This window comes from Poromitra crassiceps (genome assembly GCF_964638095.1).
Source record: "Poromitra crassiceps genome assembly, chromosome: 9".
Taxonomy (NCBI): domain Eukaryota; kingdom Metazoa; phylum Chordata; class Actinopteri; order Beryciformes; family Melamphaidae; genus Poromitra; species Poromitra crassiceps.
The window spans coordinates 31,033,941-31,047,161 of NC_139630.1; the positions used below are offsets into that span (position 1 = coordinate 31,033,941).

The 13,221-nt window shown below is 48.1% G+C and overlaps 1 protein-coding gene and 1 pseudogene across 2 annotated transcripts; one reads left to right on the plus strand and one right to left on the minus strand.

Annotated features, from left to right (window-relative positions):
• Nucleotides 1-4,948: 4,948 nt before the first annotated feature.
• On the minus strand, nt 4,949-5,713 carry LOC310782258 (phosphoglycerate mutase 1 pseudogene; annotated as a pseudogene). Its single transcript has one exon. The product of its transcript is annotated as a phosphoglycerate mutase 1 pseudogene (transcript).
• A 517-nt stretch (nt 5,714-6,230) lies between these two features.
• Nucleotides 6,231-8,249, plus strand: LOC310782259 (eukaryotic translation initiation factor 5B-like; the record flags this gene model as incomplete). Its single annotated transcript, XM_083642936.1, has 1 exon — nt 6,231-8,249. The coding sequence occupies one exon, from the start codon at nt 6,231-6,233 to the stop codon at nt 8,247-8,249; it is 2,019 nt and encodes a 672-aa protein (XP_083499062.1).
• Between the last annotated feature and the right edge of the window lie 4,972 nt (nt 8,250-13,221).

The window sequence follows — 13,221 nt, forward strand, 5'->3', positions numbered from 1 at the left end:
ATAACCATCAGGGAATGATTTATGACATCACTGACGATGTCACAATGACTGACCTCAGTGGGTATGCCATCATCATATGACATCACTGTTTATGACCGACACGGCAAATGTGTGCATGACGTCATAAGATGAGGTCTTATTTTAGGGAAGAGTGTTGGGTGTTTGCTTTGGAACCAGATGATGGCTTCCGCCCCTGGGCTGAAATCTCTAATAACAGAGGACCGTTCACGAAGGTGAAGGAGTGTTGCTCAGGAGGGTATGAGGAGCGGAGGAACATGAGACGAGGTGTTGCTCAGGAGGGATGAGGAGCGGAGGAACATGAGACGAGGCGCAACACCGGAAACTTGAAAGAAGAAGAACCAGGTCTAGAGTGAGAAGTTGAACATCCAACTGGAAATTCCAACTGAACCATTTCCCGTTTCCCAGGAAGTACAATACCAGGAAACGAGAAAAATGGAATGTAAAAAAATAACTGTGCAGTGCGCACTGAAAGCCTATTGAGGCAAAATAAAATTGCGCCATGACCGACTGCAGTTAATATCATTCGTCATCCTGTTGTGGAGTTCAGCATCTTTTATAATTATTAAAAGAAGAGAATACATCTCTCAACATGCCTCCACAACGCAGTGCAGCCCGTACCTGAACATTTCCTATCAGCTCCCGGGGCACGCTGCGTTTTACAGGAGAGACAGGGAGCGAAATGAAGAAGTAAGTCCACTGTGACTGTTTGTAACTGTTCATGTATTCACCTTATGTTGCCACGCCCACTTTTTCTCTTCCGTGTCGGACGCAATTGTATTTCTTCTTCCGGTTCAGCGTGCCGGCCAGCCGGTTGCATTGTAAACATCGATAAACTGGATTTTTTTTTCTCTCTTTATTAAAGTTGTCCTGTGTTTTTGAGCATAATGGGTCAAAAACAAAAGTGGAACAGTGAAGCGCTAGATAATATAAATGTAGTGTACATCATTAGCTGAATCCGTTATTTCTGCTGTAAAGTCGGCATTTTAACTTATGGGAATGACTCACTTTTGGAGCCACGCTCAAGTGGCTGTTCGAGGAACTGCAGTTTTTGGCACTTCTGTGTTGGCTTCATTTATCCAAGATGGAGGTTGCCCCTTGGCAAAAAACCTTGGGGGAAACCATTTTGGAATAGCAGATAAACATGAGAGGCACCAACCAGCCAGTGATGTTGAGCTTTCTGACTCAGATCTTGGAGACGCTGCCCTTGAAATATAAATTAACTGCTCAGTTTAATTAGGTTTAATTGCAATCTAAATAAACGGAGGCTCTGTGCCAGTACGTGTTCAATTAACAGCGGACATCAGGAGGACAAATTGTGGCTGAAGGCACTAACAAGCTCATTGAATAAAGTCCAGACTCATTAAGAAGGTCCTGATATTTGTTGTGTCATAATTTTTTATTTATTGTTATGTTTATCCCGTTCTCACTCCGAACTCGCTGTTAGGTCGAACCTTTGGCGTCACTATTTTAATGCACTGGCTACCCCTTTTTCATCCTTTTTCGACATGCAGGGTCCAATACTTCCAATACTTCTACAGAACTCCCAACGTCTAATTCCACAATAGTGTGAAAGAAGACGGTGCCCAGTAAGGCTGTTGTGGTTGCCTTCTGCCTTCTGCTTCAATGCCGACGGCCGGGATTTGATTCAATGTACTTTTCAACCATGAGCCACATTTACATTTGTAACAAACGTTGTTCTCATTATTTTAACTATCACAAACCATTTCTCTAACCTTAACACAAGTTGTTGGCTAATGGCTATTTGCTTCTGGTGTGGAACAATGATGAAAAGGGGGGGTACCCAAAAGTGATGGTGATACCAAGGGTTGTGACCAAACGTCCGTATTTGATGTGTTGGGAGTGAGAATGTGTCGGTTTAATCTGAGGGGAGATTTAAGTTGCCTCTTGGGGTTATTTTTATGCACAATTTATAATTTTCAATCATTTTTACACACAGAAAATCAACAGTTTAGTAGTTTTTACATGCAGAAAATAAACAAACAGCCTTTGTCATCATCAGTTGGGCTCTGCAGGTATCAGTGTAGATACACGTTGCGCATTAACAGGCAGAATCAACTGCCATTCCGTGCCCCTCCAATGGGGGCTCCTTCTGCCTGTCAGGGCCAGCTGTAGTTCCTCGCACCTCCACTGTGGGTTCCTCCTGCCTGTCAGGACCACTTGCAGTCCCTCACTCCTCCACTGGGGGGCTCCTCCTGCCTGTCAGGACCAGCTGCAGTTCCTCACTGCTCCAGTGGGGGCTCCTCCTGCTTGGCTGGCAGTCAGCAGCATGCTGGAATGAACATGTATGAACATGTTCAGGTGCCCGACGGAAAACACACAGACTGAGTGTGTGTGTGTGTGTGTGTGTGTGTGTGTGTGTCTGTGTGTGTGTGTGTGTGTGTGTGTGTGTGTGTGTGTGTGTGTGTGTGTGTGTGTGTGTGTGTGTGTGTGAACTAATTAGTAGTGTGTAGAGGGACCATGTAGTGAGCACCCAGCATGGGTGTCTGAGTCGGTGTGAGGAGAGAGAGAAGCAGAGGGAGAGCACAATAAAATAATAGCAACCCGCGGAGTCTAATAACGCCGTGGATTCACTAGGGGCTGATGACATCATCACCGATAAAATCACAATTGCACAATTGCTCAAGTGACATCACTGATGAGATGATCAGTGATGACATAATCACCAATGATGTCATTGTTAATCACCGATGTTGCAATGCTTTTGGATAGTGACATCATCTGTGATTAATGCCACTAGTGGCCCATTCCCCTCCCCCCACTGATGACATAGTACATTACATGACAATGTCACGATGTCTATGACATCACTGATAATGTATCAATGTCTATGACATCCTCAGTGGGACATCATCAGTGGGTATGACATCAGTCACCACTGGCCCACTCGATGATTGTGGGACATAACCAGTCACATCACTTGATAATTGTGGAGCATGACATCATCAGTGGGAGCCCACAGGACAGACGTACAGACATACATACATAAAGACGGTGCTGCCTAATGTCAAAATATCGATGACATCATCAGTTGGACATGATCAGTCACCACTGGCCCACTTGATGATTGTGGGACACGGCATCAGTCGCATCACTCGATGATTGTCGCGCATGACATCATCAGTCCGGGCCACCATTCGACAATGACGTCATCGGTCTGGCCACCAATCGGCGATTGTGGGGCTGGGGCCCACAGGAGAGACACAAGCCATTTCTAAAGATACGGCACGTTGTGAGCGCGCTCCTGAGAACACGGACGGGCCTTACCCACCCAAGCGCTACAGTATGTCCAGGTCTAGTTTAACAGGTCCAGGCTCATGTCCAGAGCGAGCAAGTGGGCGTGTGCTTACAAGCACATGACTTGTTGAATTTGTGACAAACCGTGAGCATTGTCAGCATCGACTCTAGTAAAGTATAAGCAAAGATACTAATCATTTTGTTCTCTCTGGCGTAACCGTCTCTCTCTGCCATCTCTCTCTCCCTCTTTCACTGCGCTTGCCCGCTTACTTGTGTGTGCATCGGTTTGTGTGCAGTGCTGTGTGTGTATATGTGCCCCCACCCCCCTCCCACAGGCTCCGTTCAGAGAGGGAGAAAGCGATCGAGTCGGATTATTATAGTCGAACATCAGATAGTTTCCGTTTTTCCAAATGACGCTGTCCTAACCCGCTCCGCGTCGCGCACCACACCACCTTCAAAATAGGGATTTTTTGCATGTGAGGCTCGTCCTGCTTCCCAGTATTACGACATCGGTCTTAGGATATCTGGACCTATCGCAAGAATGTTTTTTTCAAAGAGTGGACAATAGCATTTGATATATCTCTTGATGTAGTCTCATATAAAGCAAACGTCATGCCCCAACTCCCCCCCACCCCCACTCTCTACCCTACCTCTTTTGGAAGGGTCACTCCGGGGAATGCCCGGACCTGATTCAATTGTCCAGAGTTCATGTTGAGAAACAGACAGACATACATACAGACAGTGCTGCTGTGTCACTATAGCCTGTCATCATCAGTGGCTATATCATCAGTCAGCACTGGCCCACTCGATGATTGTGGAACATGACATCAGTCACATCACTCGATGATTGTGGGGCATGCCATCATCAGTGGGTATGACATCATCAGTGTATGCTGAGTTGATTGTTTACCAATATATGACATCATCACTCTGGCCACCAATCAACGATTGTAGGGCTGGCCGGGCCCTGCAGGACAGACATACACAGATGCTGGATTTATTTGTTTTATTTTTTTCAGATTTTCCCTCACATTTTCTCCCCAATTGTACTTGGCCAATTTCCCCCTGCTGCACCGGTCGCTACTCAACCCTCTGCCGATCTGGGGAGAGCCGTAGACTAACACCATGCCTCCTCCAACATATGCAGTTGCCAGCCGCTTCTTTTCACCTGACAGTGGGGAGCTTCACCGGGAGGACGTAGCACGTGGGAGGATCACGTTATTCCCAACAGTTCCCTTCCGCCCTGAACAGGCGCCCCGACCGAGCAGAGGAGGCACTAGTGCAGCGACCAGGACACATACCCCTAATCCGGCTCCCCACCCAGACACAGCCAATCCTGCCGGTATGGACGCCCGACCAAGCCGTAGAAGGGGCGCGAACCTGCAACCCTTGTGTTGGTAGGCGGCAAATCTACCGCTACACTACCCCGACACCCGTTGCTGCCTTTAAGATTACAATCTCTTGAGAGCTGTAGTTCCCCTGGCACTGGTCGATCCCCATCACTCATCTAATTGTCCCTGCAATGTGCCAGTATAGTGAGGTTGCCTTTGACACCAATCTATACTCATCAATGTATTACCAGCCGAAAATAAATTAGGATTTTGGAAAAACACTGCTAGACCAGCTGTTAAGGACAACTAGCATGCAGAGTGAGGCTTTGGCTCCCCTGGCCCTACTTAGCCTTTCCCTGTGCAGCCACGGCCTCCATGGCTTTGCGTACAGTCTCCTCATCTCCCAGGAACTCCATGGGCTTCACAGGCTTCAGGTCCTTGTCCAGCTCGTAGAGGATGGGGATGCCTGTGGGCAGGTTCAACTCCATGATGGCCTCCTCTGACATATCCTCCAGGTGCTTCACGATGCCCCTCAGACTGTTCCCGTGGGCAGCGATGAGCACCCTCTTCCCCTTCTTGATCTGAGGGGCGATCTCCTCGTTCCAGAAGGGCAGTGCCCGCGCGATGGTGTCTTTCAAGCTCTCACAGGAGGGAAGCTGGTCCTCGGTCAAGTCCGCATAGCGACGATCCTCGCTGATGATGGAGTAGAAGTCATGGTCTGCGTCCATGGTGGGAGGAGGGGTGTCAAAGGATCGTCTCCAGATCTTTACCTGGTCCTCACCATGCTTGGCAGCTGTCTCTGACTTGTCCAGCCCGGTCAGGCCGCCGTAATGACGCTCGTTGAGCCGCCAGGTCCGGTGCACCGGCACCCACATCTGGTCAATGCTGTCCAGGGCCAGCCACAGGGTCCGGATGGCCCGCTTCAGCACCGAGGTGTAGCATATGTCAAACTCATAGCCGGCATCTTTCAGGGCCTGCCCGCCTCTCTTTGCCTCCTGTTCCCCGGTACTGCTCAACTCAGCATCGAACCAGCCGCAGAACCGATTCTCTTGGTTCCACGTGCTTTCTCCGTGGCGAATCAAAACTAATTTGTAGTAGTCAGACATTGGTGAAAATTTGTCTTTTTTTAAATGGCAGTTTATTTATAGTATTTTTCTTATCACAGTGATGTCACAGATGATGTCATCAGTGATGTCACTTGAGCAATTGTGATGTCATCATTACTCCAACACACTTCCTTGTTGTAAATCAAGTGCGTTGGACTGTTATTGTGAAAGGCTGTGTGAAGTGTGTGTTGGACTTTTATTGTGAAGGGCTGTCTGACATCATAACATTATGACATCATAACATGACCATAACATGACATCTAGACATCGGTGCATGACATTATCAGTGACAAGGGCATAAATCACCGATGATGTCATAGAAGATTTCATCAGTGATGCCATTCGAGCAATTGTAATGTCATCCGGGATGTCATCGATCCTTCCTGTTGAGGCTATAACATAAAATGGGACTGGAAAGGTGAGCCTGGTCTGACATAACTTTCTAAAACTGTGTATGAGAGGCTGGCTTCTATGTGTTTCTGTTCCAAAGTATGTAATAAAGTCAACCAACCAATCAATGAAGAAGAAAGGGCCCAGTAAGGCCACAGTGAAGGGCATGCAGGAGGTCCTGGCCAAGATGAAGGAGGAAGAGGAGAGAGCTAAGAGGAAAGAGGAGAGACTGAAGAGGCTGGAGGAGCCGGAGCAGCAGAGACTGGAGCAGAAATGTAAGGAGAAGAAAAAGCAGGTGAAGAAGAGGAAAGAGCATCTGAAGAAGGAGGGCGAGCTGCTGACCAAAACCCAGAGAGAGCCCCGAGCCCGGTCCACACTCAAGACGCTGCAGGCCCAGGGTGATGGGGTGCCAAAGAATAAGCCGGTGTATGGAGACAAGAGGAGGAAGAAGCACACCATGCCCGGTCATGAAGAAAGCTCAGAGGTGACGTCACCCACTTCGGAGACTCCAGAGCCGGTTGCCATGGAGACAGAGGAGGAGCAGAGGAAAGAGCTAATGGTGAAGGGGAAGAGGAGAGGAGTGAAGGAGAGCGAGGACGAGAGCAACGAGAGCGATGATGACGGCAGATCCAAAGAGGAGAAAATGTACGACCGCGCCAAGAGACGGATAGAGAAACGGAGAGCGGAAAACCTGAAGAACACAGACCCGAACAGACTGAGAGCCCCGGTGGTCTGTGTGCTGGGACACGTCGACACTGGCAAGACCAAGATCCTCGACAAGTTGCGGCACACTCATGTTCAGGATGGGGCGGCAGGAGGCATCACTCAGCAGATTGGTGCCACAAACATTCCACTGGAGACGATCATCGAGCAGACCAAGATGGTCCAGAATTTTGAAAGAGAAACCCTCAAGATTCCTGGTATGCTGATCATCGACACACCAGGACACAAGTCCTTCATTAACATGATGAACCGGGGGAGCTCTCTCTGTGATATAGCCATCCTGGTGGTGGACATCATGCACGGCCTGCAGAAGCAGACGCTGGACTGCATCAACCTGCTGAAGGAGAAGAAGTGCCCCTTCATCGTCGCTCTCAACAAGATCGACCGTCTGTACGACTGGAAGAAGAGTCCGGACGCGGACATCGTTGCCACGCTGAAGAAGCAGAAGAGGAACACCAAGGACGAGTTTGACATGCAAACCAACCGCATCATCGTGGAGTTCGCCCAGCAGGGCCTGAACGCGGCCTTGTTCCATGAGAATAAAGACCCCAGGACGTTCGTCTCTCTGATCCCCACCTCGGCCCACAGCGGCGACGGGATGGGAAACCTCATTGCCCTATTGGTGGAGCTCACCCAGACCAGGCTGGCACGCCAGCTAGCGTACTGCGACGAGCTCCGGGCTCAGGTCATGGAGGTCAAGACTCTGCCTGGTATGGGAACTACGATGGACGTCATTCTGATTAACGGGCGTCTGCGGGAGGGAGAGACCATCATCGTCCCGGGCGTGGAAGGACCGATCATCACGCATATCAGAGGCCTGCTGATGCCCCCCTCTCTGAAGGAGCTGCAGGCCAAGAACCAGTATGAGAAGCACAAAGAGGTGTGTGCCGCCCAGGGTTTGAAGATCCTGGGGAAAGACCTGGAGAAGACGCTGCCAGCGCTCCCTCTGCTGGTGGCTCACCATGACGATGAGATCCCCGTGCTCAGGTATGAACTGGTGTGGGAGCTGAAACAGACGCTGGACGCCATCAAACTGGAGGAGAAGGGCGTTTATGTCCAGGCTTCAACACTGGGATCACTGGAGGCGTTACTGAAGTTCCTACGCACATCAAAAGTCCCTTATGCTGGTATTAACATTGGTCCGGTTCATAAGAAGGATGTGTTGAAGGCTTCCACCATGCTGGAGCACGACCCACAGTTTGCTGTGATCCTGGCATTCAACGTGAAGGTGGAGAGAGAGAGCCAGGAGATGGCCAACAATCTGGGTGTGCAAGACTTCTCTGCTGACATCCTCTGCCATCTGTTCGACGCCTTCACCAAGTACTGGGAGACCTACAAGAAGGCCAAGCAAGACGAGTCCAAACATGTAGCAGTGTTGAAAAATTACGAGAAAGTACTCTGTGCGTTAAAAAGTGACGGGTAAAAGGTGCCGCCAAGGGTCGTGACAAAACGACGGTATTTGATGCCCTGGGGTGAGAACGTGTTGAATACTACCGCTACTGGTACTACTACTGCTACTAATAATAACAACAAGCATTTGAGCTAATCACCATGATCTATTAAACATAAACAGCTAGCTATGATACACAATTAAGCAATATCACACAAGAGGGAGCGATATCGTCATGGCTGTGATTTGGTCGTAGATGCGAAGGTGATCACAGCCGTAACGATATCCAGTAACAACATCACTCCCTGTGCTTTTACACAAGTTGTACAGTATAAATAAAGCTATTCATCCAGTAATAACAGCATTGTAAGTAATTTGCGACAACAGATGACTTCCGTCTGTAATTTCGTCTCCGCCAACAAAAGCAGTTCCCCCGATTGCACTAAACATGCTGCCTGTAGTTTCCCGACTGCAAGCTAGCTAAGCTAATGTTAGCTACTTTGAGGTTAGCACAGACGATTTCAGCTTACAGCTTACCATTCACAATTAAAGTGACATCCATATCGCTGTCCCTGGGTGCAAATGCTGTTTGAACGCAGCTTAATCAATATCAAGGCTTCCACCCGCCTTATCCACCATGAACATAATTATTTAGAAAAGAACAGGGGTTTCGGAATGAGTGTCTAAGCTTAGCCTACTTAGCAGGTCGCACTAGCTTCTCTGCCATTGCTCAAGCCCATTCCGCATGGATCCACGGAATTACTCCTTGATGTCTGTTTGGTAGTTCAGTTGTACATACAAGACGCAGACAAAAACTCCAAACAAAACTCCATTCAAGAAAAGGGGAAAGTTCCAGTCTATTGTCCATATCACAGCTTCTAGCCAGACGCCATCATGCTGAGAGAGACAGTTTCACACAGTCACACAAAATGGCTGACAGCCGTGAGCTCTCATCCGTGTGACCGAGCAGCTCTCTAGAGTTTACCTGCAAGTCCTTCTAGACTTCCTCAATGGCAAGCTCCGCCCCTTCAGTCCGAAAAGAGACAAATCTGAAAGCCACAAGGGCGCGTATCCTGCAGCAACATTGTAATGTGTAACATAACACATGAGTGCAATGTTGTAGTCAAGTCACTATATCTTGAGTCCAAGTCAAGTTTCGAGTCACCAGTGATCGAGTCGTCGCCAAAAAAGAGTCAGAGTCAACAGACTGCAGCGCATCATCCGCTGTGCTGAGAAGGTGATCGGATGCAACCTGCCATCCATCCCTTCAGGACCTGCACACCGTCAGGACACTGAAGCGGTCTCTAAAATCATAGATGACCCATCCCACCCTGGTCACAAATTCTTCAAAATGCTCCCCCCTGGCAAGAGACTGAGGTCAAGACCAGAACCTCGCGCCACAAGAACAGCTTCTTCCCAACTGCCATCAGCCTCATCAACAAGACTCGAAAAAGCCCCCTCTACCAAGGACCCTACCACCCCCCCCCCACCCCCCCACTACCCCCTGAACACAGTTGTCAGCAGGAGATGAGTGCCCTGTGTCCAGCTGTCAGCAGGAGAGGGGTGCCCTGTGTCCAGCTGTCAGCAGGAGAGGAGTGCCCTGGGTCCAGCTGTCAGCAGGAGAGGAGTGCCCTGTGTCCAGCTGTCAGCAGGAGAGGGGTGCCCTGTGTCCAGCTGTCAGCAGGGGAGGAGTGCCCTGTGATGAAATGATGTGGTGCTGGTGGTGCTAGTGGAGAGGAAGTAATACGTCGACTTCAGGGCTTTTTCATCATGCCAAATTGCTGGTCGTATTGACGCCACTCTCAGTGTTCCTCCTCCGGCAAAGATTTCACCATCAAAGCCTGTGGTCTGCACATAGGGTCTGCACAGCACCATATGAGGCTCAGAGTGAGATCTATGGTAATAGACCTGCTGCCTTCTGCTGCTCAGAGTCCATTATAACCCAATGCATTCCAACTGCCTCCTCTGCAGGTATATGGGGGGGGTGGGATGGGGAGGGGGTGGTGCACTGCAAAAATATCCATCCCATTTTCAACCAGCTTTGTATTATTAGAACATCAGTAGTATATCAGAAAACTGTAAACGGTTTTGAAGTCTGTCAATTAATTTGACAGTTATTGAGTGTTAAAATGTGGACCAGTGACATCACTGGTCCACACTAACTCAAATTAACTCATTCACCGCCAATGACGTCTTTGACGTGTTATCAGAAATAGCCCTCCCCGCCAATGACGTGTTTGACGTGTTTTTGTTTTTATGAGTGCAGCGCATAGTTGAAACACTTACCCAGCCTGTGACATAGTTTCGGGTCCCTAACCTCAAAGTCAAGCCGACAGCACGTTATCAAACACATACCGCAGCTGTTGTTTGAAATTAGGAAGAAGGTGGAAAGGAGGAGAAACGCGCTTCCTTGTTGCAGAGGAGAAACGCCATTGAAATGCCCCCTCGCCGCGCTGCAGAGCTGATCGACTTGCTGCAGAGCAGCGGACATCGAAACCGCAGTAGTCAAACCCGTGACCAACATGACCGATCCTGGTCCCTGGACCCCGTTCCTATGTGCCAGCCTTGCTGCAGGGCGAACCTGGATTGCCTAGTCAAACCCGTGACGAACATGATCGATCCGGTTCCAGCAGCGCCTGGTCCCAAAGCCGTTCCTGTGTCGTGTCGCAGCATTCGTCCCAGCGAGAGGAGGGAAACGAGCAGCAGAGGAGGCAAAACGCTGATGGGGAAGGAGGGGGAAGGAGGTGCGATCTAGCAGCAGCTGTGGAGAGAACTCTCTCTCTGTGTGTGTGTGTGTGTGTGTGTGTGTGTGTGTGTGTGTGTGTGTGTGTGTGTGTGTGTGTGTGTGTGCGTGCGTGTGTGTGTGTGTCTGTGTCTGTGTCTGTGTGTGTCTGTCTGTCTGTCTGTCTGTCTGTACACTCACTCACACTGAGCAAACTGTATTGTTGAATGTAAAAAAAGCACTATATATATATATATATATATTTTTTTTTTTTTTGTCATTTGTGTCATAATGAATAATATTTGCATGTCTGATGTCAATACAGTTCAAAATAAAAGAATTGAGAGCGAGTTCTGCCTGATATTGTGTGCTGTGTACATAAATGCCATTTTCTGCTATTTCTTTTCTCAGAGAGAACTTTTGGGTGAAAACAGGGTGTATATAAATGGCTATAAGTAGAGTACAGAACATGCTAAAAGCTCACTTTTTTTTTCCTGGTGAACCCAGAGACGTACATCTTCATTTTGAGGTATTGCAAATCACTCTGGTGCTAATAGATAATTTACTGTGGGTCTTGAAAGATGACCAACAATTATGAAAATCTTTGGCCTGTGCTAAATATTGGCAGTCCTAAACTGGCGGTGAATGAGTTAATAACTCATTAACTCAAATCAACTCTCAATAACTGTCAAACTAGATGAATGATGAATAGTTTAAATGGTTAGTAGTTAGAATAGTTAGAATAGTTGAAATGAGGTGGGTCACTTTATTCAGGACATGTGATTGTAGAAGGTAAGGCTGTAAATCTGAACACCAGATTAAATGACTTGTTAAAATGGAGAGTTGTGAGGCAGAGGCTGCGGTAACAGCTGCGTGGAGATGAATAACGTTCCTCCTTGCAACAGACAACAATCAAATGTTATTTTGAGTTCTTGTCATTTTGCTGAAGCTTCCCCAAGTGCATGGTGAATGGACTATTTACTATTCTAGATGATGTACAAAGTGATGCAGGAGTAGTAAAGCACACCGTGGAAAACATTGATTAAACAGTATTTGATCCAGCTGTGGCCTGCAGATGAGCAGATTAGGTAGATTCGTATTGGGTGCAGTGGGTGGGCTTTAGTTCTACAAAAAAAAAAAAAGCGGTGCAGTCACACAAAAATATAAAGTTTCTGTATAAAAGACCATGTCAACTTTAATTTAAAACACAACAGTACAATTGGAGTGTTTACATGTTCCCATGAATTGGTTGAGGTATTTTCACTTGGTCCAATTTAACTAAACCTTTTGTGAATTAGTTTTGGAAATAAATAAAATAATCTTACTGGCAGATTGTACTGACAAGATTGAATAAAGTATTTTTCTTTTTCTTTTTCTGAAGTGCATGACCACACACACACTAGCTGGAACAAAACTGTGTCTGGATGGCTGGACCACTAAGGTTTGGACCATTCACTGTTTTTGTTAACTTTTGAATATTCATTTTAAAAACGGCACAAAAACATGAAACTTGAGATGAAAGTAAAACATATTTCCAGTAGGATTTCTCTCAGGCAACCAAGACCGAAAACCGCATGATGCTTTATCTCGGCGTGACCAATTCTTTCTCGTTCACCCGCTAAATGCTGATACCAGCAGAAATACAAGAACCCAAAAAAACGTGGACTCTGGCATACCTGTAGTGTTCAGTTATGGGTGTTTGGGCGTGTGCGCTTAGGGGAATGGGGGTGTTGTGCACCGTGGTGATTGTCCCCCTCGCTGCCCCCCGTTGCCCCCTTATCCCTCCCCTGTTGCCCCACCCCCCCACCCCCACACACACTCTGCTTTCCCTACTGGTTTAAGATAATCCCATTATCACTGAGGCGGCCTGACGCTGTGGCCTGCTAACTGACCAGCTGCTCCTGAGTCTGGCCACCGCAGATGCACTGCAAAAAATGTCCGTCTTAACAAGTCACTTGAAATAGCACTCCCGCTGGCCAGACTCTCTCCTGCGCTGTACCGGAGAGTACAGGAGAGAGTCTGGCTGCTCTTAACTCTCACTAGAACCATCCACTGAAAGCACCAAGCAGGCCTGCTTTATTGCACAATCCAAATCTTTCGTCCAAACCTGCAATTTTCAGCGTGTAGGTTGCTAGCTTGTTAGCCAGCGTTGTTGCTTCACAGCGGGCGGAGGCATGAGAGTGACAAGCAGCGAGCGGAAAGGGATTTCCCTTATCTCTGACTGAAACCCCTTAGCTCTGACTGAAACCCCTTCGCTCTGACTGAAACCCCTTAGCTCTGACT